Genomic DNA, 26,689 nt, shown 5'->3' with positions numbered 1-26,689 from the left:
CTTCTTCTTGCAGGACTTCATGCTTAATGTTTGTGTTGTTCTCTCCAGAATTGTCATCTTATCCACCGTATTTGAAGGACCTGATCCACAGCCAGCTTTGCCAGCACCTGGGCCTGCGAAGGCCCTGCTCCGAGAGCGGAGGAGGGCTGGGAGAGGGAGGTGGCAGCAGAGAGCCCTCCCCTACGGCGGGCTCTCCGGACACACTGTGCTCCAGCCTCTGCAGCCTCGACGAGCAGCATCCACTGCTGCGCGACCTGGGAACTCATCGTGGCCAGAACAACGCCGCCGAGCTTGCCGCAAAGATCCTGTCCGCGCTGCACGGGGGGGAGGAGCTGCTGGCCCGACTTCAGAGGGTGGGGCATTGTGGGCACGGTGGGGGAGACTGCGGCTTCCACAGCTTGAGTGGGGGCGGCCGGGGCAGCCGGGTCAGCCGGTCCTATGGAGGTCTGGACTCTCCTTGCTACTCCATGTCTTACTCTGAGACGTATCTGTCACCGGGTGAGGATGACGACACCCCCTGCAAGGACTATGACGGCACTGTGTGCCAGGAGGAGGCTGAGGGCCAGGGGGTGGAGTACCCCCCTGACTACGACCCGCGCAGGAGGGTGTCTGATGTGGCCTCCTCAGGGGTTGTTTCCCTGGATGAGGAGGAGGAAGAGGAGGAACTCGAGGAGAGAGCAGGAGAGCCGAACAACCACTGACTCCTGTCTTCTCACCTCAGTATTCGGGGAGGGGCTTCTTTATTTTTTAGCAAACACCCCCCCCCCCCTTCATCATGGTGTTTGAACATTTTGAATCTCTCTGTAGACCCCCTCCTTCCCTTTGATGCGTAAATCACCTGTCTTTGCCTTATACCTGCAGCATTTTAGCTCTCCTCGCCATCTAATAAGTCCCTATTTCACCAGTTAACACTTTTTGCTTTGAAGGCGTCCAAACAATCCTTTTTCATCGGCGTGAGAGCAGCGAGGGCTGGACTAGGCGCAGTCAGCCAGGTGCCTGACTCTCAGGTATGACGCCCGCTGTTTTTCGGCTATGCCTCCCCCGGTTCGGTGAACGGACGCTGCTCCAGGCAGACGGATCGACTGAGAGTCCGACTCTCTGACTTTTATCTGCATGTTACTTGCAAGTGCTGAAATCAATGGGCTGACCTGGACTCGAGCACGTTTTTGTAAAGTCAGGTGCGGTTTATCACCTCTGTCTATCCCTCCTCCTCCCCATGAGTGAACAGGCTGACACTGCATCCTGGCACCTGTCTTCACCCCCCCCCCCCCACAACCCCCCCAGCCTCTCTCCCCATTCCTTTGTAGTAAAGTAAATCGCATCCTTTTGGGCATGGCTTGCTGAGTATGCCAAACTATTTAACCCTGCCACTACCAATTATGAGCAAATGCTGGAATGTCTTCAAAGTGGCAGGAACTGGTATGTATGTAAAAAAAAAAAAAAAAAAAAAAATCCTGTGTTCCAGATGATATGAGAAATGATATGCTTTTAATGTACTAGTTTTCTATCAGCCATGTTGTTGTTCACGTCATCGTCATGATGGACAGCTGCTCGGCGTTCCCGGTGTTTTCTGCGGAGGACACCTGAACTTTGCTCCCGAGAAACAAAAGGACTCACAGCAGCAAGACAGGAAACACAAAGAGAGAAAGTTCCCGCAGCGACGGACATTTGGCATTTTTTCCTGTGCAGAGATGAGTTGCATTGGAGATTTTTCTATATTTTTGTATGCATTGTCTTGCTTTGATCTCTTTGCCTATATGCGGCGTGCCAGTGTATGTGGTTTTTTGCACGAAGCTAATGTGGCTGTAGATTTCTCCTGTTCTTTGTTATCACTGTGTGATATAGTCTACTGGGAAAAAACAACAACATACAAATGTGAAAACATTTTCTTTTGTATTTCAAAAGAGGATACTGTGATACTGTTTTTTTTTTTGGCCATTTATCATACTCTTCATGAAGACCTCTTGTTTTTCTCTCCATCATTTAAAAGCTTCCTAATGATCTTCAGTATTTCCTCTCATGTTGACTCTTGAAAAGCTTTGCCTTTTTCCCCCTGTCCTCTTCCTTTCTATGATGCTTGCAAAAAGACATGTTAATGTGACACATTGAGAGCCTCCAGCATCCTCTCCATGTTGATGTGCTCCCTGAGAGAAAGCGTCTTTCATACAACTCAGGAAATCCCATTGGACCAGGGCATGGATTCATTCGTTCCCACATGCACATAGGCACGGGCTGGTTTCCGGTACCAAAGAATGCCAAAGTTATGGTTTCCAGGCCGTTCATAGAGCTCCTACGGTTTAAAATCCATGAGCGAGCTCCCAGAGAAAGGTCTGGAGTGGCCAGACAGTTATTTAGCTGTACCCTTTAGAATAGGAGCATAGAGTCCCTCCCCAACCTGTTGTTGAAAAACTAAAGCAGTTCCATCCATCACTCTTATTAAGTTATATATAACACTGTTTGGCTAATATTTTTTAGCAGATTTAGGAATAATTGTCACTTTCCTCTTTTAAATAATGGTAATATGTTTTATCGATCGTTCCAGTTTTTATGCTTGTATGCATAGCACAACATGGTCCAGCTACTTGTACCGATAGATCAAGGTTTTTAAGAATTACACTTTCAGAGGTGGTTAAATGTTTCCAAATGACCTACTCCAGTCAGAAACAGACCTCATTTCAATATTGAGCATAAACCTGGACCTCATTTAGACATGAGTCGGGGTAAAATCTAGAAATAACCTTGATTTAAGCCTATACAAATCTTCTAGGTTTAGTCTAAACAAAACCGCCTGATAGACTTTAAAACATTTTTTGTGACATCCACAAACAAATCTGCAAACCATGGAAAATGCCAGAAATTACTGTCTGAACCCCATCGGCACTCATTTGATTCAATCCAAATAGATTTTAAACCGCAGTCTTGGGGTAATGATGTACAGCAAAGGGCTGTAGTTTAGTTTATTTGTTTATGTCATCCATTAGGAATTCAAGCTGTACAGAATTTGCATTGACAGGACGACACTCTGTGGTTCTCACCAGAGACAAAGTTCGGTTAGATTTCATTAAAATCGTCATGAATCCAGACATTCTCACAGTGGCAGCGCCTCCGTAACCAAGTTGCGCATGGCACGGAGATGATGCAGCACAGACAGAATATTTCTTAAAAATGTATTCATTCACGCTTCCCTAAATCACTTTTCATGGTACGTGTTGGTGCAGCTCAGCTAGTAAAGACAATCCCTTAGTGATCCTGAATTTAATTTCTCATTCCTCTCTTTCTCAAATGCTTTTTGTTCTCCCATATAGCAGGTCTACATGTAGATTTCTTATGAATGTTCAAAACCAGTTAAAAAAACAGACCAAATACTAGTAGGCTAGATGTTGTATGGGCTACTTAGACAATCTTTACATGGATTTTCATTGTAGAAATGCTCTCTGGGATGGTTTAAAGTCCTTTTTATGTGGCGAAAATTGGTCAAAGTGAATGAAACATTTCACTGAGTTCTACTTTGATATCAAAGTATTGGAGTTACCAAAGGTTTCTCCAGTTATTTGACGCTTGCAGCACAGTCCCTCCCCCACCTGTTGCTGGACCCTGCTGGTTGCTCTGTTTCCTTACACAAAAGATAAAGCTAGCTGTTTGAAAAGTTGTGGCATGGAAAGACAAACAGTCAGCAGAAGCACTGGTGTACAACAGCTGGCTACAGACTCTACCTGAGCAGATAACCTGACTAATTGAAAAGTTAATCTAACATTTAAATGTATGTACTTATGTTTCACAATGGAACAGTTATTTTAACCACACTAACATTATTTTATTTAAGCATCCAAATGAATTGTTGCTGTTCTGTTTCAAATAAAAAGGCGACTGGATGATATTTGTTTTAAATCTTTGCTTTAATACCCCTGAGCCTGTGAAACCATGGCTCTCTGAGAATCTGATACCAGCCCATGCCTACGTGTCCAGTCCCCCTCCTCTTTCACTCTCACCCTGCATGTGTGCACACGTGTTCAAGAGAAACCCTGGAGTGAGTCACTCTTTTCTACGGTACAGCGTAATCCAAGCACAGACTTGACTCCCGCTTCTTTGCTCTTTCTTCAAAGAATCCTGACTCTGTTTGTATCTTGAAATTTTGTGAAATAGTGCGTCTGATTGTGTCTCGTAAGATGTCAGCAAGCGGCCCAAGCTTGCACCATGAATTCATTCCAAAACCCCTCCGATGCAGCGATTCCCTTTAAAACAGCGTTTCGGCGTAGGTGAGCTCCTGTACGAGGCCGAACCTTAGCTGGTTTAATTTACAGACAACAGCGGGGGCTCGTGTCGAGTGTTTGACAAGACCGTGACAACTCAGGGGGAACCATTGAAGCTGTGCCTTTCATACATCACCTTTGACCTCTCAAACTGCATCATCGCCGTTACATCCTCCTTGGTGTCGCTCAGACCACGGTCCAAATGGAACAGGGATCACAGTGAAGTGAATGGGTTAGACAGAGACGTCAGACAATCCTGTTGCACCTCCTGCAGTGATGAGAGCTTGCAGTGGGCCGACCTGCGTCACTGTCCTTTAGCTTGACATTAAAAGCCGGACGGGACGATGCTGGCGAGGCGAGGTCGAGCTTTTGTCCGAGCGTGGTGACGCTAGCCTGCCTTTGTTCCACAACCTTCCCTCAGTTTTCCACTCTGATTATCAGCTCGCTGTGCATGTCTGTCTGAACGGGACCGTTGCTTCTGCGGGGCAAAGACGGGCATCCTGGACATCATGGACATGTGTGCGTTTATGATCTGTGTGCTTCTGAGAACCGTGACACTATTTGCTCATACCCAGGAGAACAGATTGGATAGAAGCAGAAGATGTGCTGCTGATACACCAGACAGCCTGATGAATGTGCCCCCTCTCCATCCTTCCATCAGCGTCCTCTAATTTCCACTTCTCTCCTCCCACCTCCCTTTGTTACAGTCTATTCCCTTCATTCTGCCGCCCTCACTCTTTTTCTCTCCCTCAGTCGCTCCGTCCTTCCCCACGGGGGGCTTGTTACGTAAATATGAGGACGTTTAAGTGCTACCTTTGCCGAAAGGCAATTAGCCTACAATTAGAAAAACGACTGAACATCGGGAGATGTGTATCTCTCCCCTGTCTGTCGGTTTTTGTTCTCCCTTTTCCCCTTCATCTCATCCGCTCACTCTTTTCCAAACCCTTTCTCCCCAACTCGTTGCCACCAGCACAAGTTTCTACGTGGCAGCTTTTGAGGTCAGCTTTCCCAGAAAATGCTTGTGTCTTTGTTTGACAGTTTGTCACCCAGAACAACAGGAAATCCTCACTGTCCCCCACTCAGTCACATCTTTCTATCCAAACATGTTGCTCGTCATTCGTGTGAATGTCCCTGGGCAATCGGTTTTAGTTCGTTGCTTCAGGCGAAGGCTGACATTGGATACTTATGAGAGAGAAGTGCTCCAGATTCAGTGTGTGTGAGATACTAGCAGAGAGAACCAGCGCCATAAAAAGACACCGCAACATCTGTTGGACGGTGTTGCAGGAGGCCGTGCACATATTCTGATGGTGGTAGCGCCCCTGTCACCTTGTAACCTACTTACCTGTTCAGAACAAAGCAGATGGGCCTGGGGACCGCTCTCCTCACACCCTATCAGCGAATACTGGGTCAGAACTGGCCAACAAAACCAAGGCAGAGTCAAAACTGCAGCAGGAAGTGACAGCTGTGGTCTGTGTTTGACCCACATCAGCCTATAATGACGGGTAAGAACAAGACTTACTGTCCAGAGGGCCAAGAGGGTTCAGAGAGAAAAGCCATACAGCCTCCCCAACAGAGACAGCGACGCAGAGGCTGAAAGGAAGAGGAAAAAGATGAATGTAGTGTTCTGAGCCATCGTCTACGTCGGGGTTCATTTCACCCTCAGCATCAGTCAAACCCACCTCCTCACCCGCCTCCCCCTCACCCGTCCAAATCTCAGTCTTGATTCTTCTTTCTTTGAATAGTTTTCTTTCTCTTTTGGCTGAATGTAATTATTACCACCTTGGATTGAAAAATAAATATATTTGTTTGCTGCATCTGAATTATTTCAAAAATAAATAAAAATGTTATTGTTCTTTGCAAAAAATGCAAATCTTGTGAGTGTCTTTTTCTGTGAGGTGGAGGTCTTCTTAAGATTAAACCCTGAATAGCTGTAGAGACGTTTATGGCTGATTTTCAGTCTTTGCTTTTTGTAAAGCTTTAACTTGTTGATACTGATTTCAGCTGAATTAAAATTTTCCTTCATGTTTTAAATAAATACAGCGTTTACATTTTGAAGCGTCTTTAGCAGCTCATGTTAGGGAACGGCATGTTTGGCGCAGCTAGCATCACAAAACCTGCAGTTCTGAAAGGCTTCCAGCATTTCCAAATTTCCCTGGTAGAGAGGTTGAAACGTGAAAAGGATAAAACAGAGCAGCCTTCCTGTTGTCTGCTCTAAGTCTCACTCTCTAGAGTTCTTGGAAACACGATTACCTTTTAAATAGCTCCTTAGAGCTCTGCGCCTCCTCTGTTTTGGACCAGCCTTCACACCAGAGAGTCCCGTCAGTGTGACCTGCTACTGCTGCCTTTTCAGCATTTACTGATCAGAGAAATATACAAGCTTTTAGATTCAAACGAGCTACAAAGGGGGAAATTAAGTTAGAATCAAAATTGCCGGATTTTGGCCACAAGTCATTTTGTCAGTGGTTCTCTGTACAGTACAGTGCTTTATGACTGATCACGCGATAAACTACTGCAGTTACGTCATTAACGCCATTTAAGCACAGTTAACACAGTTTAAATCCATTTGCAGTTAGCTCCCTGACACAAAGACATGATCGTTGCTAAGACTTTATGGCAGCAACAGACAGATAAAACAGGAAGAATGGTAAATACTGCTGATCCTGCAGGCATATTTCACTTTTCCATGACATCACAGCTCTCATGGGAGGTGGCTGGTCCATTTGGCAGAAGCAAAGGGTTTTTCATGAGAGGTGGCCATGCTTGAGTTGAAACAAAAACTAATACAAATATTCTTCTCCGTGAACAAGCTGCTTAAGGTTGAAGGACTATTTAATCAACAGAACTAGGAAACTAAAAGATAAAACAGATTGTTTCTAACAAATAAAAGTAGTTTCTTATACTTGTGACCCTACAGACATCACAGACTTAAAATTCTGAAATTAAATGTTTTTGCAATGAAAAGCCACATGAAATGTAAACACATCTTTGAAACATACAATGCTGTGTGGCAACAAAAAAAAAAAAAAAAGTTTAAAGCAAACGATGGGAAGAAGAAACTGCCTTGGAGGAAATCCTTGATCATGAGAAGAAAGGACATTTTAAATGTCTGGAGGTAGAACACAAATCTTGAAATTACATTTATTCTGAGACTGGGTTTGCACTGTTGGTAGCACTGCTGGCTTGCAGCAAGAAGGTCCTGGGTTTGAACCCCAGCCTGAGGTCTTTTTTTTAACGTGCCCTCTTCTGGCAGTGTAGCACGAAGAATTTCTGTCTTAATGTCAAAGAGAGCCCAATAAATTTACATTCACAAGTGGAGCATCACTGCTTTTGCTATAGTACTCCGCTTGATATATATTTATTAGATTTTATTTACTGATGATCTTAGATATGTCTTTTGGGATTATTTCAAGTTCAATGGATTCCGAAACAGAAAGGTAAAAGAAAAGGAAAGGAAGAGGAAAAGACGCTAAAAGGAGAAAAGGTGACAAAAATAGAGTAGAGGAAAAAGAGCAACAAGATAATGTCCTCAGAGTCTGCTTCTACGCTTGCAGAGATAGATGAAAAATATGCAGTACTGTTTAATACAATTTGTATAAAGTGACAACTGAAGCTACTTATAAAGTTTATCTGTATATCAAGATCCAAGATCCAAGATCCAGTCAATGGGGGGTCGACCTTTCAGCATGGCTGCCATCTTGGATGGGTCTCTCAGTGCATTGATTTATACTGAGGAAACTGTTTGCCTGACTAAAATAAATCATAACACCCTGAACTTTTACTTTTTCACAAGGTTTGGTTTGTTGCAAATGGCAGAGATGTGGTTATGATACAGGACGATATTAGCCTGGGTGCCATTCCGAACTTAGTCCCACCCACAACGTTTTAGGTCGGGAAGTTCGGTCTGGCATTGCTCAATAGTAGCGCGAGTATGCTCGCCCAAACCTGGCGGGCCAATCAAATTGTCAGGGCAGGCTTTATACGATGATGGACAGATGATCAACAGTAACGTAACCACGTCACCAAAGCACACTCTTTGAATTCGTTTACAACAACGATGGCTGCCGCTGGAGAGTTGAGGTGTGTAGATTCTTCTATTAGGTCTGTTCTAGAAGATATCGACAGGTTCGTGTGTTGAAGGACTCCTTGGATCCTTACATTCTTTTTGCAACACCGGCAAAAATCTTTTAACGCTCATCTTCTTATGCTAGGCTAACCGTTGAGTTCCGTTGACAACAACTATGCGTCGCTTAACATACGTCACACACTCCGTTGCTCTTATTGGTTGTAGGTCTATCCAATCGAGTGCAGAGGAATGTTTTTTCCTGGTTCGTTCGAAACACGCCCCATAATCACAGCTCTATGGAGCAGTATCAGACTCAAATTCTGACTAGAATTGAGTGTGACCATGTCAGGCTAGGACGATATCACACTTAAAAAAACAAAAAAACATGTTTTAATGCTGAAATATGTTTAAACAACGTATTTCATAAATGTATGACCTTTAACAGACAAATGTATGGCATATTATTGTATAAAAGTAATCATTATTGTAGCATGTAGTTTGTTCTCTGCATTTAACCCATCCCCTTTGGGAGCAGTGGGCTGCCACTGTGTGGTACCTAGGGAGCAATCTGGCATTATGGTCTTGCTCAGGGACCCAGAACCTCTGGGACACAAGCACAATGCTCTAACCACTAGGCCCCCAATACCGTCTGTTTTTGTCTAGCTTAGTACAAACTAACTTTAATTTTCCTAATGAGAAAGTCTTTTACGAACATCATTCTGATAAGCAAACAATAACTGCAAACCAATCCTTCAGAAGTGACCATGAAGGGACTCGAACCCTCAATCTTCTGATCCGAAGTCAGACGCCTTGTCCATTAGGCCACATGGTCTTGTAAGTTACATGGTTTCAAACTGAAATAGTTCATTTTATGCTGTGAAACAAAGACATGGTGAGTCATATTATGAATTAAGTCAATAAATAGATGCTTTCATGCTGAAACACTTTTTTATGTTCTTAAACAAAGAGGGATGTGGCATTACAAATAAATACATGTATATATTAATGCATTTCATATTTCAATAAAGAAACGCACATCACCGTGCCAGCAGAATGGCCTGTAGGGGAGAGCACTGCAATGAGATGTTAGCAACTAAACTCCCCACCAGCTTGAGGGGCCCCAAGGCCCACCAGAGCATCAGAGGCCTCGGGTAGGGACCGACACCCAAGCATGCACTTGTCCAAACCCTCTGCGACATACTCCCCAGGACCCAAGCCCACAAGGCCACGCCAGGACCCTCACCAAAGGGCGGCAAAGCCAATGAATCCCAAGCCCCTAACTCACCCATGAGCAACGCAGCTACCAGGCCAGTAACCCATGTCTGCCAGTAAAGACCCCAAAAGAGTAGTCACTGGAGGCCACCCTGGAGGACCTCAAGGCTGATATAATCCAACAAAAGAGATCCATATTGATTCATACTGAGAACCATTTTACTTTTTCAATTCATGATGATAGTTTTTTTAGTGATACATAGGGCAGTGAAAGCCAAGTTACCCAGCATGCAAACTGAGGGGGATGGTGAAATCTCAGACATCACAGACACTTTGACAAGTCTTCACATATCTGGCCCCACAACCTCTGAACCGGCACACATAACCACAGTGTGTGAGCATAACTGTCAGGATTATTGCCAATGCCAATGTTACTTTGTATTTTTAGTGTACGGATGTGAATGATGAAAGACTCATGAGATGGGAGGTTCGTTGTGATTAACCAGGTTTTAACAAACATGAAACCATAGAATCCTCAACATTTAGTCAAAATAAGTAACAAAGGGAATGGATAGTCTGTTTAAATCAAAGCACCCTATACTGTATGTGGTTTAACAGTTGTTCGAGGCACTAAAAAGAGCAGATATAAGCATCATTAAGAAAAGTCCTTTCTTTGGCTCTAAATCTCATCTTGTCGGGGTTGTGAAGCAGGACGGAGCAGCGTCTGATCCCCCTGGCTCAGGCAGCCCTGATCGGATCCCATCTCCACCACTGAAAAATCTGATTCTGAGCCTCGGTTCTGAGTGGCTGTCGTTCGGCCTGTGCATCAAAGATATGCAGTAATATCTGGGCAACAACTTAAATAAATCCCGGTATATGAGGTTTTACTGCTGAACCTGAAGACTTCTGTGGCCTTTTCTGTCTGAAACACAGAGACAAGAAAGCAGAACGAAAGCTGCTTCTTTGAAGGAGATATTTTTAGCTGTATCAATTTAAGCACTTTGTAAAGGAGTCCCTCCACAGCCATGAAACATTCAATAATGATCTCAATTATACCAGAATCTGCAAAATAAGAAAATCCATAAAAGACAATGAGTGTCATCTCAGAGCAGCTCTGGGAGGATGGGACAGGTTAATGCTACCGTCAGACATATTAAAATGTCTGAAATGAATAATTCAGTGATAGTATAACTGGTCTGATTGTGTGGGTAAAGAAAAGTTCACATAGATGTGTCAGGTTCAGTATAAAATGCTTTTACATAAACACATATGTTACAGAACACAGCCTCTACTGTAGCTCTGGGTAGAGCCAAGATTTTCAGGGCTGGGAGAAAGTTCTTTATTTCTTCCAAATTTCTTCTGTTTTTGTTTTTTTTTTGCTGCATGTACATGTTGCTGATCATCAATTTGGCTTTTGATGACACAAAGACAAACACAGACAGATCATTTCCTGTAGATAAAGGTCATTTACAAACCGTTTGCCATAATTGCTTCAGTCCAGCCACATTGGAGGGATTCTCAAGCACAAATGGCTCCAATGGCACAGAATCTGTATCAGACTTCAGTCCAGACTTTGACTATGCCACTCTAAAAACCTTTATTCTAAGTGTTTTTGAGCCTTTCAGAAAGGAGTTATCTGATGTCCTGCTGCGTAACCCAAAGGCACTTTAGGTTAAGTTCACAATATTTAAACCTTCAGGTTCTGGTGCGAAGCATTTTACTGTCATCCAAATCCTGGAGCAGCAAACCAGTCCCAAACCACCAGACTACTACCACCATGTTTGCCTGTCGGTAAGAAGCGTACTGCGTTACTTAGATGCAACATGACACATACCTATCAATAAGGACTATTTGCACACTTCTAGCCTTTCAGGAAGTGTTGTTGATGCGTTCAAAGGAGTTTCTCTGTGAATCTGTGTGAATTCTGAGCAGGTGTCTCATCAAAATGTCAATATGGTTACACAGTCACAATAAAGATTCTTGATTCTTGATAGGTTCCACTTTTATTCTCAGTCCACAAAATGTTTGCCCAAAAGTCTTGGGGTCACATTTACGGCACATTTGGCACAAACCTTCAAGAACTCTCATAGAAGCCATTTTTCCCAGTCTCTCTGTTATTGTGGAATTGTGTCTCATCAGACCCAGAATGCTAGATGCTCTAGCTTCTCAACCTACTCAACAGCATCAAAGCAAGGAAGTTTAATTTATCCTCTCATAATTCCTTGATGTTTTACATTGACATTTTTCCATTGGGGTCATGTTTGATTTATTTTAGTTTAGTAAATTGTGAAAGCATAGAAATAAAACTCTGTTCAGGCTTAATTGTTTTTCACTTTCTGTTTCAGTTTTCAGTGACTCCGTCTTTGGTGAAGAGATGTCTCTTCTCCCAGAAAACTGTTGATAAATTCCATGGATCCGGAAATTTGTCAAGCATCAGAAATGTAAAAAATAAAATCTCACCTCCACAATAAATGAGCACAAGGGGTCCGCTGAGAAACACTTTGATATCAAGATCTTTAACTATATTTAACAGAGGAATGTAATCTTCCTTCAATACGTCAGATGTTCTTCTGTAAACGTCACCCAGGGCTTCAGTGAGTGTTATGAGTAAATTCACACTCGGGAGGAGATCGTTTAGAATGAAGACTCTTGTCAGGAGAAGGATTACCTTCCTGGATGCAACGCTGAAGTGCCGCCAATCTGTTTTGGAGTTCCAACATTTCCAGGAGGTTTACTCCTGATAACGGCACGTTGTTTCCTTTGTAATATCAGCCAGTTCTCTTTGTCTAGTTGTGGGGTTCTTCCTTGATTCTTTGGCCTTGCGCCCAGAATGTTCCAAGGTGGGCTGCAGGGGGGTTTACTGCCATTTCCATCGGTGATTTGTAAGTTGGAGTTGCTGGGCTGGTTGTCACTGTTCGAAATCATGGGGAGATTTGTGTCATTCCCAAATCTGTTTACCTACGAACTTACTTCAAGTTGATGAATTTTGTTTCCATTAGAGCAATTTTTTTTTGTACAAGCTTGTCAAAGTCCTCTGAGGTGAAGGGAGGCATCTTGTGCTGATTAGCTGGCATCGGCTGGTCTTTTTCAGAGTCCAAACAGGAAAATATAAGAATAAAATACGTAAATTCTTCAGTCTAAAACTGCTTTATCCAACCTTTTTTGTAGTTTCTGGCTAGGTGACAAAAGTTAAACGTAGTGAAAAATCCAAGCAAGCAAGCAAGGAGCAGCTACACTCTGAAGCTGTAGCCGTGCCAAGATACCAGTCTATTAAAATTAACTTGACTATTTCTCCTAAGATCTGTGAAATATCTAGCCATAATTATGTAAAAAGCTGTTATTGGCTTTATGATGGATTAGAAGGAAATCCTAAATTAATTTAAACCTGTGCACACAATTCTTGCATTATGCATCCATCTGTTACCGGTTATATGAAGAAACGTCTTAATAATGTGCAACAAGTTAAATATTTCCTTTAAATATTACTGTTTACATATTTACAAACAATATATGATGAATTCGATCTACATATAAGCAGCAGTACTACTATTAAAAGGAACAATATGCTGTAAAAAATGTCAAACCTCTTAAACGTAGAAACAGAAGATCAGAAGCTGCCTTAAAACTTTTAGTAAAGTCAACTTTCAGATTAGCTTATTCCTACCTTAAGAAAAGTCAGGACAATTTACAACAATAGGTTAAACGTTGGAAAACACACATACTTAAGTTCTGTTTATAGGACAAAATAAGTGCATTGAACTTAAGGCAAATGTCAGTTTTTACAGCATGAAAAAAGAACAGTTCAAATATATCACGATCCCAGTGAGGCGGACAGATTTGATCCGTTCATTCTTCATGCGGAGCCAGCATGAATGATCCTCTTCAGCTACAGGCTAAACCAGCCTGGTTTCTAACGCATGCTGATATTTCCCAACTGATGATAACAAGCATGGTTGAGTTTTTTTTTTTTTTTTTTTGGTAAACATGGTAAAAAGAAATAAATGCAGAAGTTGCTGTCATATTGGGACACGTCTATTTTCTCCCAGGTTTTGGCATCAGGTTGATGGTCGTGAATCAGAAATATTTTAACTCCATCCTAAAACTGACAAGACTGCATTATGCTCTGTGTGGATCGTAATTTTCTACATCTCCTCAATGCTTGCCAGGAGCTGATATATTGAGGCTGATTTAACAATGATTCACTCATGCTCACCTAAAAGGACCTTTCATGATTTTCTCGGTGTACTTTTTGCCTCATTAACACCATCGTTTTATCTACTCCCAGTCCGCCGTGGTGCTCCGACCGACGCTTCACCATCTGGTACGGGTCAGGAGAGAGGCAGCTCTGTCATGAAGGGCTAAAACCATTCCCAGAGGAGATACGCGCTCCCCAGAGAGGGAGCTGAGGATGAACTCCTCCGCTGCTCTCTAAGAGAAGCTGCAGGAAACAGCTGAGTATGCACTTTCTCACACTTTGTCTTTTTTTTTCTATCATCCTTCTGTTTTTGATAGCAGCACCTTATACAGAGTAAAGTTTTTATGCCTTCTAAGGGTTTAATGTATGTTATTTTACACCGTGACAGATACCGGTGTTTCGCCCAGGATCACACTGGGTCACAGCGATGTAGCTTTGTCTCAGCTGCAGGAGTACAGCTTGATAGCTGACCCAGCGCCTCCCTGGCATGGCTAAGGCTGAACAGTCCAGCAGGGCAAAATACAATGCAGCTGAAACTAGTTTTTAAATGAAAACACGAGCACACAATCATACGTCGTTGAAACTATTCACCTCTGTGTCAGTCGTGGATGTCAGTGATTATGAGACACTTCATCACAGAGTTACCGCAGGTAGAAAGTTTTCACACCCCCGTTAACATACTGCCAGGTTTTTGCGGTGAGACCCTGATAAATGATTTGAAAATCTTTTTCTACTTTAATGCAACAGATTTATCCTGTATTAAACTGAAAGAAAATGCTGTAACAAACTGGTTATTTAAGCTGCTGACCCCTTCAACCTTTGACCGCTTTTTTTTTAACTCAGTTCCAGCATTCAGCCTTCTTAATCGAACACCTGTCGTCAGCCATATTGAATCTGATTGACAGGAAATAAAGTTCAGGCGTGCCAGGAGGAGTCTCTTGATGTTTGCTCATTTGTATCCTTTGGGTAAAGTTTGCAGAGAGGTTGCAAAGAATCCCCTTGCAGTCAGCAGTCAGGAGAAGGGTTCCAAAAACAGCTACCATAGTACAGTGGAGATCAATAGATGGAACAAATATGGATCATCAGTAACACTTCTACAACAGGATATTTCACCATGATTGGTAAAAAAGACCATATGGAATCTGGTTCTGGAACATGTTGAGGTCAGTGGTAGTGCCGAGGGACCGGTTGTATTTTCCTAGACTACACTATATGCAGGGTTGAAATAAAAAATGCCTTTTCTTCCAAAGACAAGCTTCCAGATCTCACAAACGTCCCCAGTAAGGTCATTATCTGATGAAACTAAACTTCTGATTTTTGGTAACACTTCCATGCGGTGCACAGGTGTTTGTCCTGTGCGTCTCTGTGATGTCCCGTGAAGGACTGCCGACCTCTCCAGAGAGTGGCTGCTGGAGATAGGCACCTTCAGATGTCAGCGAGTCCAAGTTTTACATCCAAATCAGCCACAGAATGGCCTCACCTGAAGGGAATTGGTTTTGGAAAGGCTTCGTTAGAGTCCAAACTAAATCTGACAGGAAATCTTTGAGGGCTGAGGAAACAGTCTGATAGATCTGGAGAACTTTGGCAGAGTGAAGCGATATTAGGGCCAGTGTGGGATGCTGGCTGACTCAAATAAGACTGGATGCTGAAACTGAATCAAAAGGTGTAGTTTAAGGGTGCACATACTTCAAAACATAGTTTTGCCTCCAACAAATGTAGCCGTTTGTTAGTTGTGTTGTGCATGATTTATGTCTCATTAACTGTAGAAACACCCTGAAAATGATTGATCATCAACACATTTTTTTTTTAACATCACAAAAACCTGGCCTTCTGGCAACTTTCTACATCCATTCCAAGATGGTTACCTGCACAGAAAACTCTATTCAAAAATACAAAGCACAGTTTATGTTTTTATGCTGTCTCACAGCCTGCCCCCTCGACAAGCAGTCTCCGCTTCAGATCTGCAATGCTTTTAATTTGTTTGCAGATTAGAAAATAAATTAGCCTGACATGTCTGACATTGTGTGCAGGGTCAGTCGTATGGACGACCTGACCTCTCAACGGCTTTTCTATTTCCGGCTACATGCCAGAAACATCTGCAGCAGCTCTGGCGGCCGTTATCTCTGCGTGTGACAATAGGAAGCGGTCTCCACTCATTATCAGTTTGTCCGTTACACTCTTGGCCCAAGTGCCTGGACAAACTGCCATTTAAGGCTAAAGTCAGAATGGCTTGCATCGTAGCCGGCACTATGCCCCATAATGCAGCAGGGCTTTATTTAACCCCACAGCAAAGACCCCCAGATGGTTGGTATGAGGTCAGTAGCTGCTGGTGAACAACTTCTCTGAGGCTGCTCTTTAGCTGTTACTGAGAAGCGGACCTGAGGACAGACTGGTTGCATCTGGGACAGAAGTGCATTCTCATCAGTTCTGCAGGGCTACTGTAAACCTCAGTCATGGCTTCACTGACAACTTCCAGCCAGAGATCTTCTTCCTCGTATCGCTCCTCGTCACGTTATAGCACTTCCAGCTCCTATCGATCAGATGGATCACTTAATGGATCGTCTGATTCCCTGGAAGCTCTCTTTGAGCCTTTTATTGATTCCACCAATTGCTCCAGTCTGTTCGGGGAGGAGGGCCCCGGGGGGCCCAGCAGTCCGCCCAACTTCAGCAGACACAGCCGGTCGTCGTATGGACCTCCAGGTAAGAATATCACCCATTTACCCACGGATGTGCCTTTCTTTCTTGTGTATGACACAGTAAAGAGAGTCAGGGAACAGCTAAAAATGAGGTCAGCCCCTCATCAGGTAACAAATCCTGGAGGTTTAGCGTTTTTTTTTTTTTTTTTAGAAAGTTTTCTATTTTAATGACGGTTTTACCTTATAGTGATAAAATGTGTCAGATTAAACAGTTATTTGGTCCATGGTTTTGATCTGAGTAACACGAATCTGTTAACATGTTTAGGGAGAATTTTTCCAGAATATTAAACCAAACCCAAAGAAGTTGCTGATGTTTTTCTTTTTTCTACATACACATATTTTTCTCACTAAGAAGAAAAGTTCAAAAATATATGCTTCACAAAAATGCCTGCCTGCCGGCAATGCTTTTTATAAATCAAACATCTAATTACTAAACATAAGCAAATCTATAAAATTTGTGTTTTTTTTGTTGTTTTTAAAAAAGGAAACTAGGCTTGTACAATTTACATTACCTCAAAAAGCTGTTTTGTATCTGCTCCTCCTGTAGGTGGCACCGTGGCCAACAGGCAGAGTGGGACAGGAAATGGGGTGCGATGTCTCGGTGACTCCTACTCTATGACAGCTGACCTCAGCCAGTTCGAGCCACATGATATAGTGGTGATGGCCTACAACTGCCAAGTCGTCATTCATGCACAGAAGGTTAATATGCTCTTTATAAAATGATTCAAAATAAAGCCAGCACCCTAAATTTTGAGACAAGCTTTAGTGGTCAACAGGGATATTTGAAATTCCCTGCATCAGTTTTGCTACAAACCATGAATAGTATCATTATCGTATAAAATGAAGTCTAGCATGATCCTCCCCTCCCCCCACCTTGATTAGCCTTAAGAGCTGAGATGAGTTAGAGGAGTAACCTAGATTAGTAGTATTCTAAAAGTATCAAATTTTAGGACAGATTTTACTTAAAAGACTCTAATTCATTATAATTGCTTAAGAATTTGGAGAATCTGAGCCGGTTAAATTCTTCAACTGAGTCCAATTAGAATAGTTCTTATCAAAAGAGTTAATTTTTTTGAAAAAACTCTGGATGTGGAGCATAATCCGTTAGAATGGGATGTCAGCTGTGCGTAAAAGTGGAGAAACATATCATTATTTTCAGATAACAGAACCATAACAATTTCAAGCACACGTCACTGGAAAAATAGGATGAATGTGACATCCCGTGTAAACGAAGTGTAATTATTTACCAAATCAGGCCCTTGTGTGTTTGAAGTAGATTCTTATTATGTTGCGCTAAATTCATAAAATCCAAAGTATACCCAGATGTCTACTTTTCAAAACAATCCATGCAGTTTTTAATCCCTCTTTGCTTGTTACAGCTTTTCTAGTTCAAAATGGGAAACATACCAGTAACTCGAGCCCAACATGCAGTTTATTGCAGGAAAACGAGACAAGGTCATTTATTCTGTATTTTAGGAAGATGAATAAACTGCAAGCGTGCAATTTTTGAACTTCCTTGTCTCTGCTGAGGCTTCAAATAAGTTAACAGGCTAAATATTAAAGTGGGCCTTAAGGGGTTGTTGTACACTTGCATTTACTTACATCTTAGAAATAAACCATCCCATCTTTCTTTATCTGGAATAAATCTTTAATCAATTCAATTCAATTAAATTTTATTTACATAGTGCCAATTCACAACACATGTCATCTCAAAGTAAATTCAATGAAATCATGCAGACAGACAGATTGGTCAAAAACAAGTTTCCTATCTAAGAAGGCTCAGCAGATTGCATTGATTCTTGAGTTAAACGTTAAAATAACAAATAATGCAAAATTGGAGAAAAGTAAGATGGTAGAAGTAAGTGAGATGGATAGATATTGATGTCCTCCCGCAGCCTAAGCCTATAGCAGCAGAGCTACAGAGATAGCTCTGGGTAACCTAAGCCACTCTATAAGTGGCTATATACTTTGACAAACTATAAGCTTTGTCAAAAAGGAAAGTTTTGAGATTAGTTTTAAAAGTAGACAGGGTGTCTGCCTCACGGACCAAAACTGGGAGTTGGTTCCACAGGAGAGGAGCCTGATAACTAAAGGATCTGCCTCCCATTCTACTTTTAGAGACTCTAGGAACCACCAGCAGACCTGCAGTCTGAGAGCGAAGTGCTCTGTTAGGAACATATGGGGTAATCAGAACTCTGATAAATGAGTGAGAAGGAGAATTTTAAATTGTATTCTTGATTTAATAGGAAGCCAATGAAGGGAAACTAAAATAGGATAAATATGATCTTTCTTTTTAATTTTCATCAGAAATCTTGCTGCAGCATTTTGGATCAGTTGAAGGATTTGAACTGCATTTTGTGGATGACCTGATAGTAATCAATTACAATAGTGCTGCCTTGAAGTAACAAATGTATGGATTAGTTTTTTAGTGTCCCTCCTGGACAGAATATTTCTAATTTTGGCGATATTATGGAGTTGAAAAAAGGAAACCCGTTTAATATGGGATTTAAATGACATGCCTTGGTCAAAAATAACTCCAATGTTTTTAACTTTATTACCAGAGGCCAGTTTAATGCCATCCAGGTTAAGTGATTGATTAAGAAGTTTATTTTTTAAAGACTATGATCCAAAGATCACTTCTGTCTTGTCATAATTTAAAAGTAGAACATTTAAGGTCATCCGGGTTTTTTAGTCGAAGTAATTGATTGGATTCATCAGGATTTATGGATAAATATAGCTGAGTGTCATCAGCGTAACAGTGGAAATTAATCCCATGCTTTCTGATGATTTTGCCAATCGGACACATATATATAGTAAGTAGAATTGGTCCAAGGACTGAACCCTGAGGTACTCCACAAGTGACCCTAGAGATTGAAGAAGATGTATTGTTAACATGAACAAACGTCAGACAGATAAGATTTAAACCAGCCTAACGCTTTCCCCTTTATCCCTACAATATGTTCAAGTCTTTCTTGGAGAATATTGTGATCAATTGTATTGAATGCAGCACTGAGATCTAACAGGACAAGTACAGACACAAGTCCATTATCTGAGGCCATGAGAATATCATTAGTGACCTTCACCAGAGCCGTTTCAGTGCTATGATGAGCTCTGAAGCCTGACTGAAACTCTCCAAATAGGTCTTTGTATAACAACAAACAGAAGAGGTTTTATTGCTTTGCAGTTTGGATGAGGGGAACTAAGGGTTAAATGTTCAAAAGAATTGTAGTTATTAATTGGTCTGGGACAAATTAATAAATCAGATTGAAAAATAGTTGCTACTCCTCCTCCTCGTCCTGTAGTTTTGGGAATGTGGAAATTTAAAAAAATAGAGAGAATTTACTCATTTATACTAACGTAGTCCTCTTGCAGCCCGGTTTCTGTGAGACAAAACAAATCAGTCTAATAAACATAAATCAATTCATTAACTAACAGAGTATTTAGAGGGAGAGACCTTATATTTCACAAATCACATTTGTTTAGTTTTTTGGCTCAAGTTGAGTTGTATAATATTTTATGTAAATTTCATGATTTGCTCCTTTGAGATCAGTTTTTAATCAGTGGAGTAGTGGATAATCATCAGAAGTCAATAGGCTCCTCATACAGAACAAACTGGCCTGTTGAGTCATAGCATGACAGACAGCAGAAGCAAAAACTTCATCAGTCTGAAGTAAATCTAGTTTCTTACCACAGATGACCACAAAAACTCGGTCCTAACTTGTGCATTTAAAATGCTGAACATTTCACTGTTTTTCTCCCACTTTCAACAAACCTGCCTCTTTCTTTCACGTGGTTCAGGCTTCTTCCCATCCTCGCTCTTCTCTTGACCACCCAGTGTTCCTGTTTCTTCTCAGCCTGTCTTCCTATCATCATATATTTTTTCCTCTTTACTTCTCATTTTCTGACATTCTGTCTTCCTTCCGCAGATTCTGGATGATGGAAGCATCAGTAACACATTCACCCATAAATCCCTGTTCCCTGAGGACATGGATCCCCTGTCAGTGAGTGGGACCCTGAAACCCGACGGGACCCTGCAGGTGACCGTGCGTCGGACCACGGAGCCGAGTGGACCAGAGCCACTGGGAGTCCCTACCTACAGCAGCGAGGCTTACCTATGAATATTACTTATGAATGAATGTCACCTTGTTTTACTCTCCCAGAAAGTTTTTTTTATCTTATGTATCACTGATTAAAACACAGCAGAACCACAGTTCAGATAGTGTGCCCATCCATCTAGCATCAAACATCTGCCAAGGCGACAGATTGCGATGTTGAAGCTCCAAATGAAATAAACATGTTTACAGAACAGCTGCATTCTGGTTTTATTAAAAGTATCAGACTTCTTTCACTCCAATAATTCATGTTTCAGGTTGTGTTCTTGGAATTAGTCTGGGTGGCTTGTTGAGTTTTAGACCCATCCAAATACACAGGTCACCTACAGATAAAGCTCTGATTGGTTGCTTCCACAGAACACATGCATGCATCTGCAAGAATTATATTTCTGTTATCTGATGTGAACAAAAGCATTTTATTGCTTACACAGAAATACACTCATTCTGGACAGGAATGTCAAGGTATTTTTTTATTTGATCTGTTCCATTTTCAAGGGTTAATGATTTATACAAAACAATACCTGGTTTGAGATCATTATGAATTTCATCTAGTCAAAACTGGCTTAGCATTACAGGCTCAATTGCAGACCTAGATTTGTTTAAATATTTGAGTGGTGCTGAATGTTCTTGAAAGCTCCTTGTCCTGTGGTTCTTACAATCTACAAAATAGATTTTCAGGATTTATTTCAGTGTGCTTTTCCTTAAATTTAATTCAGTTCAATTTGGTTTTATTAATATAGCGCTATCTAAGGAAACCCAGCAGATTGCATCAAGTCTTGACAAGAAGCATTCACTCCTCATGAAAGAGCGTATAGCCACATTGGACCATCGTCTGCATTTCTATGTCATATGGTAATTGTGGATGAGCTGTCTCCCCTGGATGATGTCTCAGCTAACAGAACACCAGACCAGGTGTACCTACTATGAAGAGAAAAAAAAGAGAGAGAACAAAAATTTAGAAGTTGTAATAATAAATAATGCAAAGTTGGAGAACAGTAGGAGAACCGTTTTCACAGGAACTGAGAAGCACTCTGCAAGTTCAAGTTCCCACAAACCTGAAAGAACAACATGTCACACAGAAACTGGCTCCTGCAACTGCTGAAGGTTTTTCCACAAGATGTTAAATATTAGTTGGATTTTGGTTTGCATTTGGTGAAATGCTACGTCTAAAATGTTGTGCTTTTGTTGTGATAAGTTTTATTTATTTCAAGGGAGGGTTATCAATCAATATGGATTATAGTTTCATTCATGACACATCAGGCGTTTCACTACATTCCCTTCATTGCACCCTGGATTATCACACCGTTGACTTGCACAGCACAGTTATACAGATCAGTAAGTGCTTTAGCGGGGAACACTTTTGTTGAACACTTTACTAAAGGAGGCTGTGTAACCAGGTACAGAAGTTTATTTATAAAGCGCCCTTCACAGAGACAAAGTCACAGATCTTTGTATGACTTAAGTTATGCTGAAAATATACATAGTATAAAAACAAGCACAAAAAGCACAATAAACTAATGTCATAAATCCTGGTAGAAAAAGACAGCTTCAGGTGATTTTTAAAAGCATGGTTCCACAGTTTGGGCGCCTCAGACTGAAAGGCCCTTGATTTTTAGCCTTGTACGGGGAACAACCAGGAGATTCTGGGCTCGGGATCGAAGGCCACGAGCAGCAGACTGTTTGGTTAAAAGCTGAAACAAATAACCAGGAGCCATTCAGAGCCCTGTAGGTGAGAACAAGTATTTTAAAGCAGCCCCCTAAATCCACTGGGAGCCAGTGGAGGTGGTATAAGACTTGGCTGATATGAAAGTATTTACTGGATTTACTAAGAGGTCTGGCGGCTGTAAACAAGTACTTCACCCATCATAATCCCATAAATGTGTATTGTACACAGGTCTCTTTCCTCTATGTCGTCAGAGCTCTCACTTATAGCTGAACAACACACTGGCCAAATCTGCTATAAACATGCCATCAATCACAGTGGGTCTTAGAGCAAAGGTGCAACAGCGACTTTAGAAACTATGAGACATATTCTCCACACTCACATGGATGATGGACACATAGAAGCAGGCTGAAACACCTCTGGAGGAGGTCCGACTGCTCTCTGCTTCAACCCGCTGAGGGACCGAGCAGCAGCCTGCCCAACAAATGAACATGTTCAGCTCATTAAGCTTTTACAGGAACACTCGGTAACGATCAGTGCCCAGATGCTGTCCTCAGACAGCAAAACAACAGATTGTTGTCTTTGTTTACATATAGTGAATGTTCACACAGGCAGAAAACAGAAGGGCACGGAGAGTGCAAAAACATGCGCAGATGCCGTTCGCTTAGGTCCAAACTGGTCCAGGAAATATTCAGTGAATCTGCTCAGCTTGGAGATTATTTAATGAAGGTAGGGAGCTGTACCAGACTTAGTGTCTTTGGCTCTGCATGTTCATTTATAGAGAATAAAGCCTGGAAAACATGAGGTATGTTCGCCCTCCCTGCTCTGATCTGTGTACTGAAATATATTAGCCACATCAACATCCATGCTGTATAGAAAAGGGGATTTAAGAAAAATGTATTCAACCAAGCAACAATAAAGGGCTTTTTAAACTAATGAAAATGACCCTTATTGTGAGGTGGTACTTTTAAAATGACCATTGTGTTGAGAGGGTGGTAAACATCATAGATGGGTTGACTCTTTACAGTGTTTATGCTCATATGCTCCAATTAAAACATCAATGGACTGGAAGGTGGAAAGATCTGAAAGAACCAAGTCGCCTACAAATTTCCTTTGAGTGAGGAGGGATTTTGTTTCAGAGCATAACTGCTGTATAAAGAAACCAGAAGCTATGGCTGTGGAACCCTTAGTTATAATGGGGAGTGTGTGAAACTCCTTTAAAAACTCATTATTACAGATGCATCTTTGCATAGAGATTTGGTTGACTTTACACAAAGTGATATCGCTGAGATTTCAGCTGTAATATTACAGCTGAAAATCAAAATGTTTATGTTCATGAGAATTTTTCTAAATGAAAATACTTCTAAACAATGTCTAAAGATTTCAGGATGCCCAGGCAAGGTTTAATAATCACCTGGTTGAAAGGTGGAAGCTTTTTTCAAGTCTAAAATGGGTTTTAGACATTTAATGCATGTCTCAATGTAAAGAATTTTACTTTTGACATTTTTCAAATGACAAAAGTGAAAAGAAAAGGAAAAAACAGAACACCAGGTCAGCATGACTCAAACCCAAGAACCTGGTCCATTCCTTTACAACCTGAGCTTTTTGTCAACATTCCTTTCCTTGTTAAAATAATATACAAGACCAGGACTGTTCATGTTTATTGGAAAGTGTTTATAATTTTTTAAAAATCGGTTCTGGATTTACCCTGGTGACTTTCTGCCGGCGCTGCTTCTTTAAAAAAAAAAAAAAAAACATATAACTCTTGCCACACCACCACCAACTTTCTGTTATAAAGACGAACAGATCTTCGTCTGCTGATGCCGTCAGCACACATCGTGTTGACGGGGTGTAAAAGTAGTTGAAATGTCCAGGTCTAAATCACAGCTACGGTTAAAAAGTATGAGCTATTAGCGTTAGAGATCACAGTTAATATACAGAAAAAACGCTGTTGTCAAAATTCACACGGACAGTCCCGGTGAGTTTGAGGGTTCAGGGTAACTGGTTCCCAGGGGTTAAGGTTCAGGGTAGCATAATGGAACCATGTCTCACGTAAAGATGAAGAAACAATTTTTGATGTGACAATAGATGCCTTAATGGAAGGTAAAGGAACTTATTTCCAAGTTTCTCGAAGATAATTCTCGTCATATGTTAATGCTTCTGTAGTTCAAGCAACTGCTGGGACATATCGGGATCACCTGGGATGGTGTGACTTAATGGGCCGCAGTAGTTTCATAAAATTGCTAATTCTGTTTTACAGATTTCCCATATTGGTTTGTTTTCTTCAGTCTCCACGCCTGTTATTTGGTTAGGGGGTAGGGGATGACTTAAGGATCCCAGATTGTCTCAATCCTCTGAAGGACGTGGTTCATCAGTGGTATCACCACCTGCTGCTGAGGTTCTGTAAATGTGTTTTATTCCAGTCTAACCATTCTAGCCATGGCACAGAGGTGTATATGGATTTAATAAAAGACACTGGTCTATATGATAATGTAACATTGTGTTGGCTGAATACTGAACAGGAGCTCGGAGCAATGCACCGGCTGTCCATACAGACCATGTGGAATCCATTAAGTAATGCAACAGAACACATTAGTAGTCAAGGACAATATGCTGTGTTTGATCTACATAACACTTTAGCGTATTATGTTAATATAGATGTTTCCATCTATTCTAGTCCCACCATCAGTCTTTATTCCTGTTTTAATGGATGTATAGTGAATATAGATTGAGATGCATTTACAGGTATTATTATTCTGGGGCTTTTTGGGAAGGGATACAAGGAGAACACATCCTCTCTCTTAAACATGGAACCCCGTCTCAGTAGACGCTTGACAAGCAAGACCTCCTGAACGATGGCCCTTTAGATAGATCAGAGCTGGAGCAATATCCTTTTAGCTGGACCATCACTGTTATTTTAGAACAGGGTCTGGACTACCTAAAAAACAAACTGAGCATATCAGCTCAGAGACATTAAGCCAAAAGCACAGCGGTGGATGGGTGATAACTTGAGCTTGTATTGCACTACACCGGTGGCAGTGAGTCAACAAATAGAGGACCTCTGTCAACCAGCTGTCATGTGATATTTTAAAGCCTGGTTTGGACATGAAGAAACTACTTTATGATCTGTTAAGTAGTCTCATATATGTCTGCAAACATCATTAATAGTGAGCTCCCTGTTCATTGCAGTCAGCTGAGAGTAGTTCTCAGCCTATAGCTGAAGGGGATGGCTGCCTCATACAGAAACCTGTCTGAGCCGTTTCTAATGGAATTGTTTTACTGAGGACATTTAGATGAGGAACAAAGGAAAGGGATGTCTCTCTGTCTCACTCTCTCTCTCTCTGCTGGATTGATTGATTTTTGCACTTTATTTTGTCAACAGCTAACAGGAATATAGTTTAACAAATGCTTCTCTGCGGGAGGGGTCCATGGGGGATAAATCAATGCAGCAAAACAAAGAGTATCATGGTTTTCCTTTGAAACTAGCAGGTGGATTTCTGTTCACAGCAGGTCTGCGCCGATGTTCTCTGTGATCGCTGGAGGTCAATTAGGAGATTATAAATGCTTGCCTGGTTGTTAGTTTGACCCCAGACTAATTTGGCAGAAACAGGCGTGCCTCAAGAGAAAGTGGTTATAAGTGGTAGCCGCTACTCATCTTGTACTGACACGCCGAAACCAAATGTTCTGACATTCATGCTGTTCATTTAACTTTTCCATGACTTCTAAACCAAAGCGGAGCTGATACCGTGTGCTTTTTAGCCCCTACAAAAGATATTCATAGTTTTAAAACAGTGTAGCCACATGTTTTTCTTCTTTGGTCTATGTGTCATTTAGCAGTATTTCCAGTGACATAATTTGTTTACACGAAACGGATGTGACAATCTTTACAACTTACAGTCACACATAAGGGGGTGGGGGGGTTTGGGGGGGGGGGGGGGTTAGAGATAGATGAAGGTGGAAATAGCAACAAGGGATTGATTTAAAACTTTTAAAGGACTAAAAATCTCCTCCTGTGGATTTATGTGTCGTAAACCAAACTACTTAAATATTTTTTGCAACCATAAGTCCATTTGCTGGAAAATGTTTCCCCTTTCACTGATCCTTTAAGCTGGAGGGAATTTCCCAATCTGACTCTGCAAGGCAAGTGGGCAGATCTCTCTCGCAGGAGCAAACCGATGCACGGCTGATACTTTAATGTCAGACATACTGTATCATCCACAGGTCCTGAGGTCCTGCCTCAGAGGCCGAAGAAGGCGACCCAGAAGTGACAATTCCTGTCACTGATTACCTTACTTTTTTGTATTTTAAAACAGAAACAGTCTTTGTTTGTGTTCAGGATACTTAAATTGTTTACTGTGCATCAATCTAGACTTCCAGAGAATTGAGAGATCAGAACAAAGTTAATTTTAGGATACTAGAGTGGATAAGCAGTGAAAAAAAAAAGCCTTTTACATTTGGAGGCATAAACTATGACAAACCAAACTATCTTAAAGTCTGT

General features: G+C 41.5%; 2 protein-coding genes and 1 non-coding gene across 5 annotated transcripts in view; 2 read left to right on the top strand and 1 right to left on the bottom strand.

The window, feature by feature from the left end:
- LOC105926735 (protein FAM131A) overlaps window positions 1-5,789 on the top strand; it is a 30,919-nt gene extending 25,130 nt beyond the window's left edge. For all 3 annotated transcript variants that reach the window (XM_012863169.3, XM_021316876.2, XM_012863168.3), the window contains exon 5: window positions 49-5,789. In XM_012863169.3, the coding sequence (XP_012718623.2) occupies window positions 49-701 (653 nt within the window). In that variant the 3' untranslated portion in view covers window positions 702-5,789. The remainder of the gene's footprint in view (window positions 1-48) is intronic.
- A 3,283-nt stretch (window positions 5,790-9,072) lies between these two features.
- On the bottom strand, window positions 9,073-9,145 carry trnar-ucg. Its single transcript has one exon. It is a non-coding gene; the product is annotated as a tRNA-Arg (tRNA).
- Window positions 9,146-15,342: 6,197 nt separating this feature from the next.
- On the top strand, window positions 15,343-20,722 carry LOC105926746 (heat shock protein beta-7). The gene is made up of 3 exons (XM_012863182.3): window positions 15,343-16,420; window positions 16,964-17,115; window positions 20,343-20,722. Exons 1-3 carry the CDS (start codon window positions 16,174-16,176, stop codon window positions 20,532-20,534), a joined length of 591 nt encoding a protein of 196 aa, XP_012718636.2. The 5' UTR covers window positions 15,343-16,173; the 3' UTR covers window positions 20,535-20,722.
- Window positions 20,723-26,689: the final 5,967 nt, after the last annotated feature.

This window comes from Fundulus heteroclitus, chromosome 18 (genome assembly GCF_011125445.2).
Source record: "Fundulus heteroclitus isolate FHET01 chromosome 18, MU-UCD_Fhet_4.1, whole genome shotgun sequence".
In the NCBI taxonomy this organism is placed as follows: Eukaryota; Metazoa; Chordata; class Actinopteri; order Cyprinodontiformes; family Fundulidae; genus Fundulus; species Fundulus heteroclitus.
Note: the sequence above shows the minus strand (reverse complement) of the source record. Positions and strands in the feature narration are given on the sequence as shown.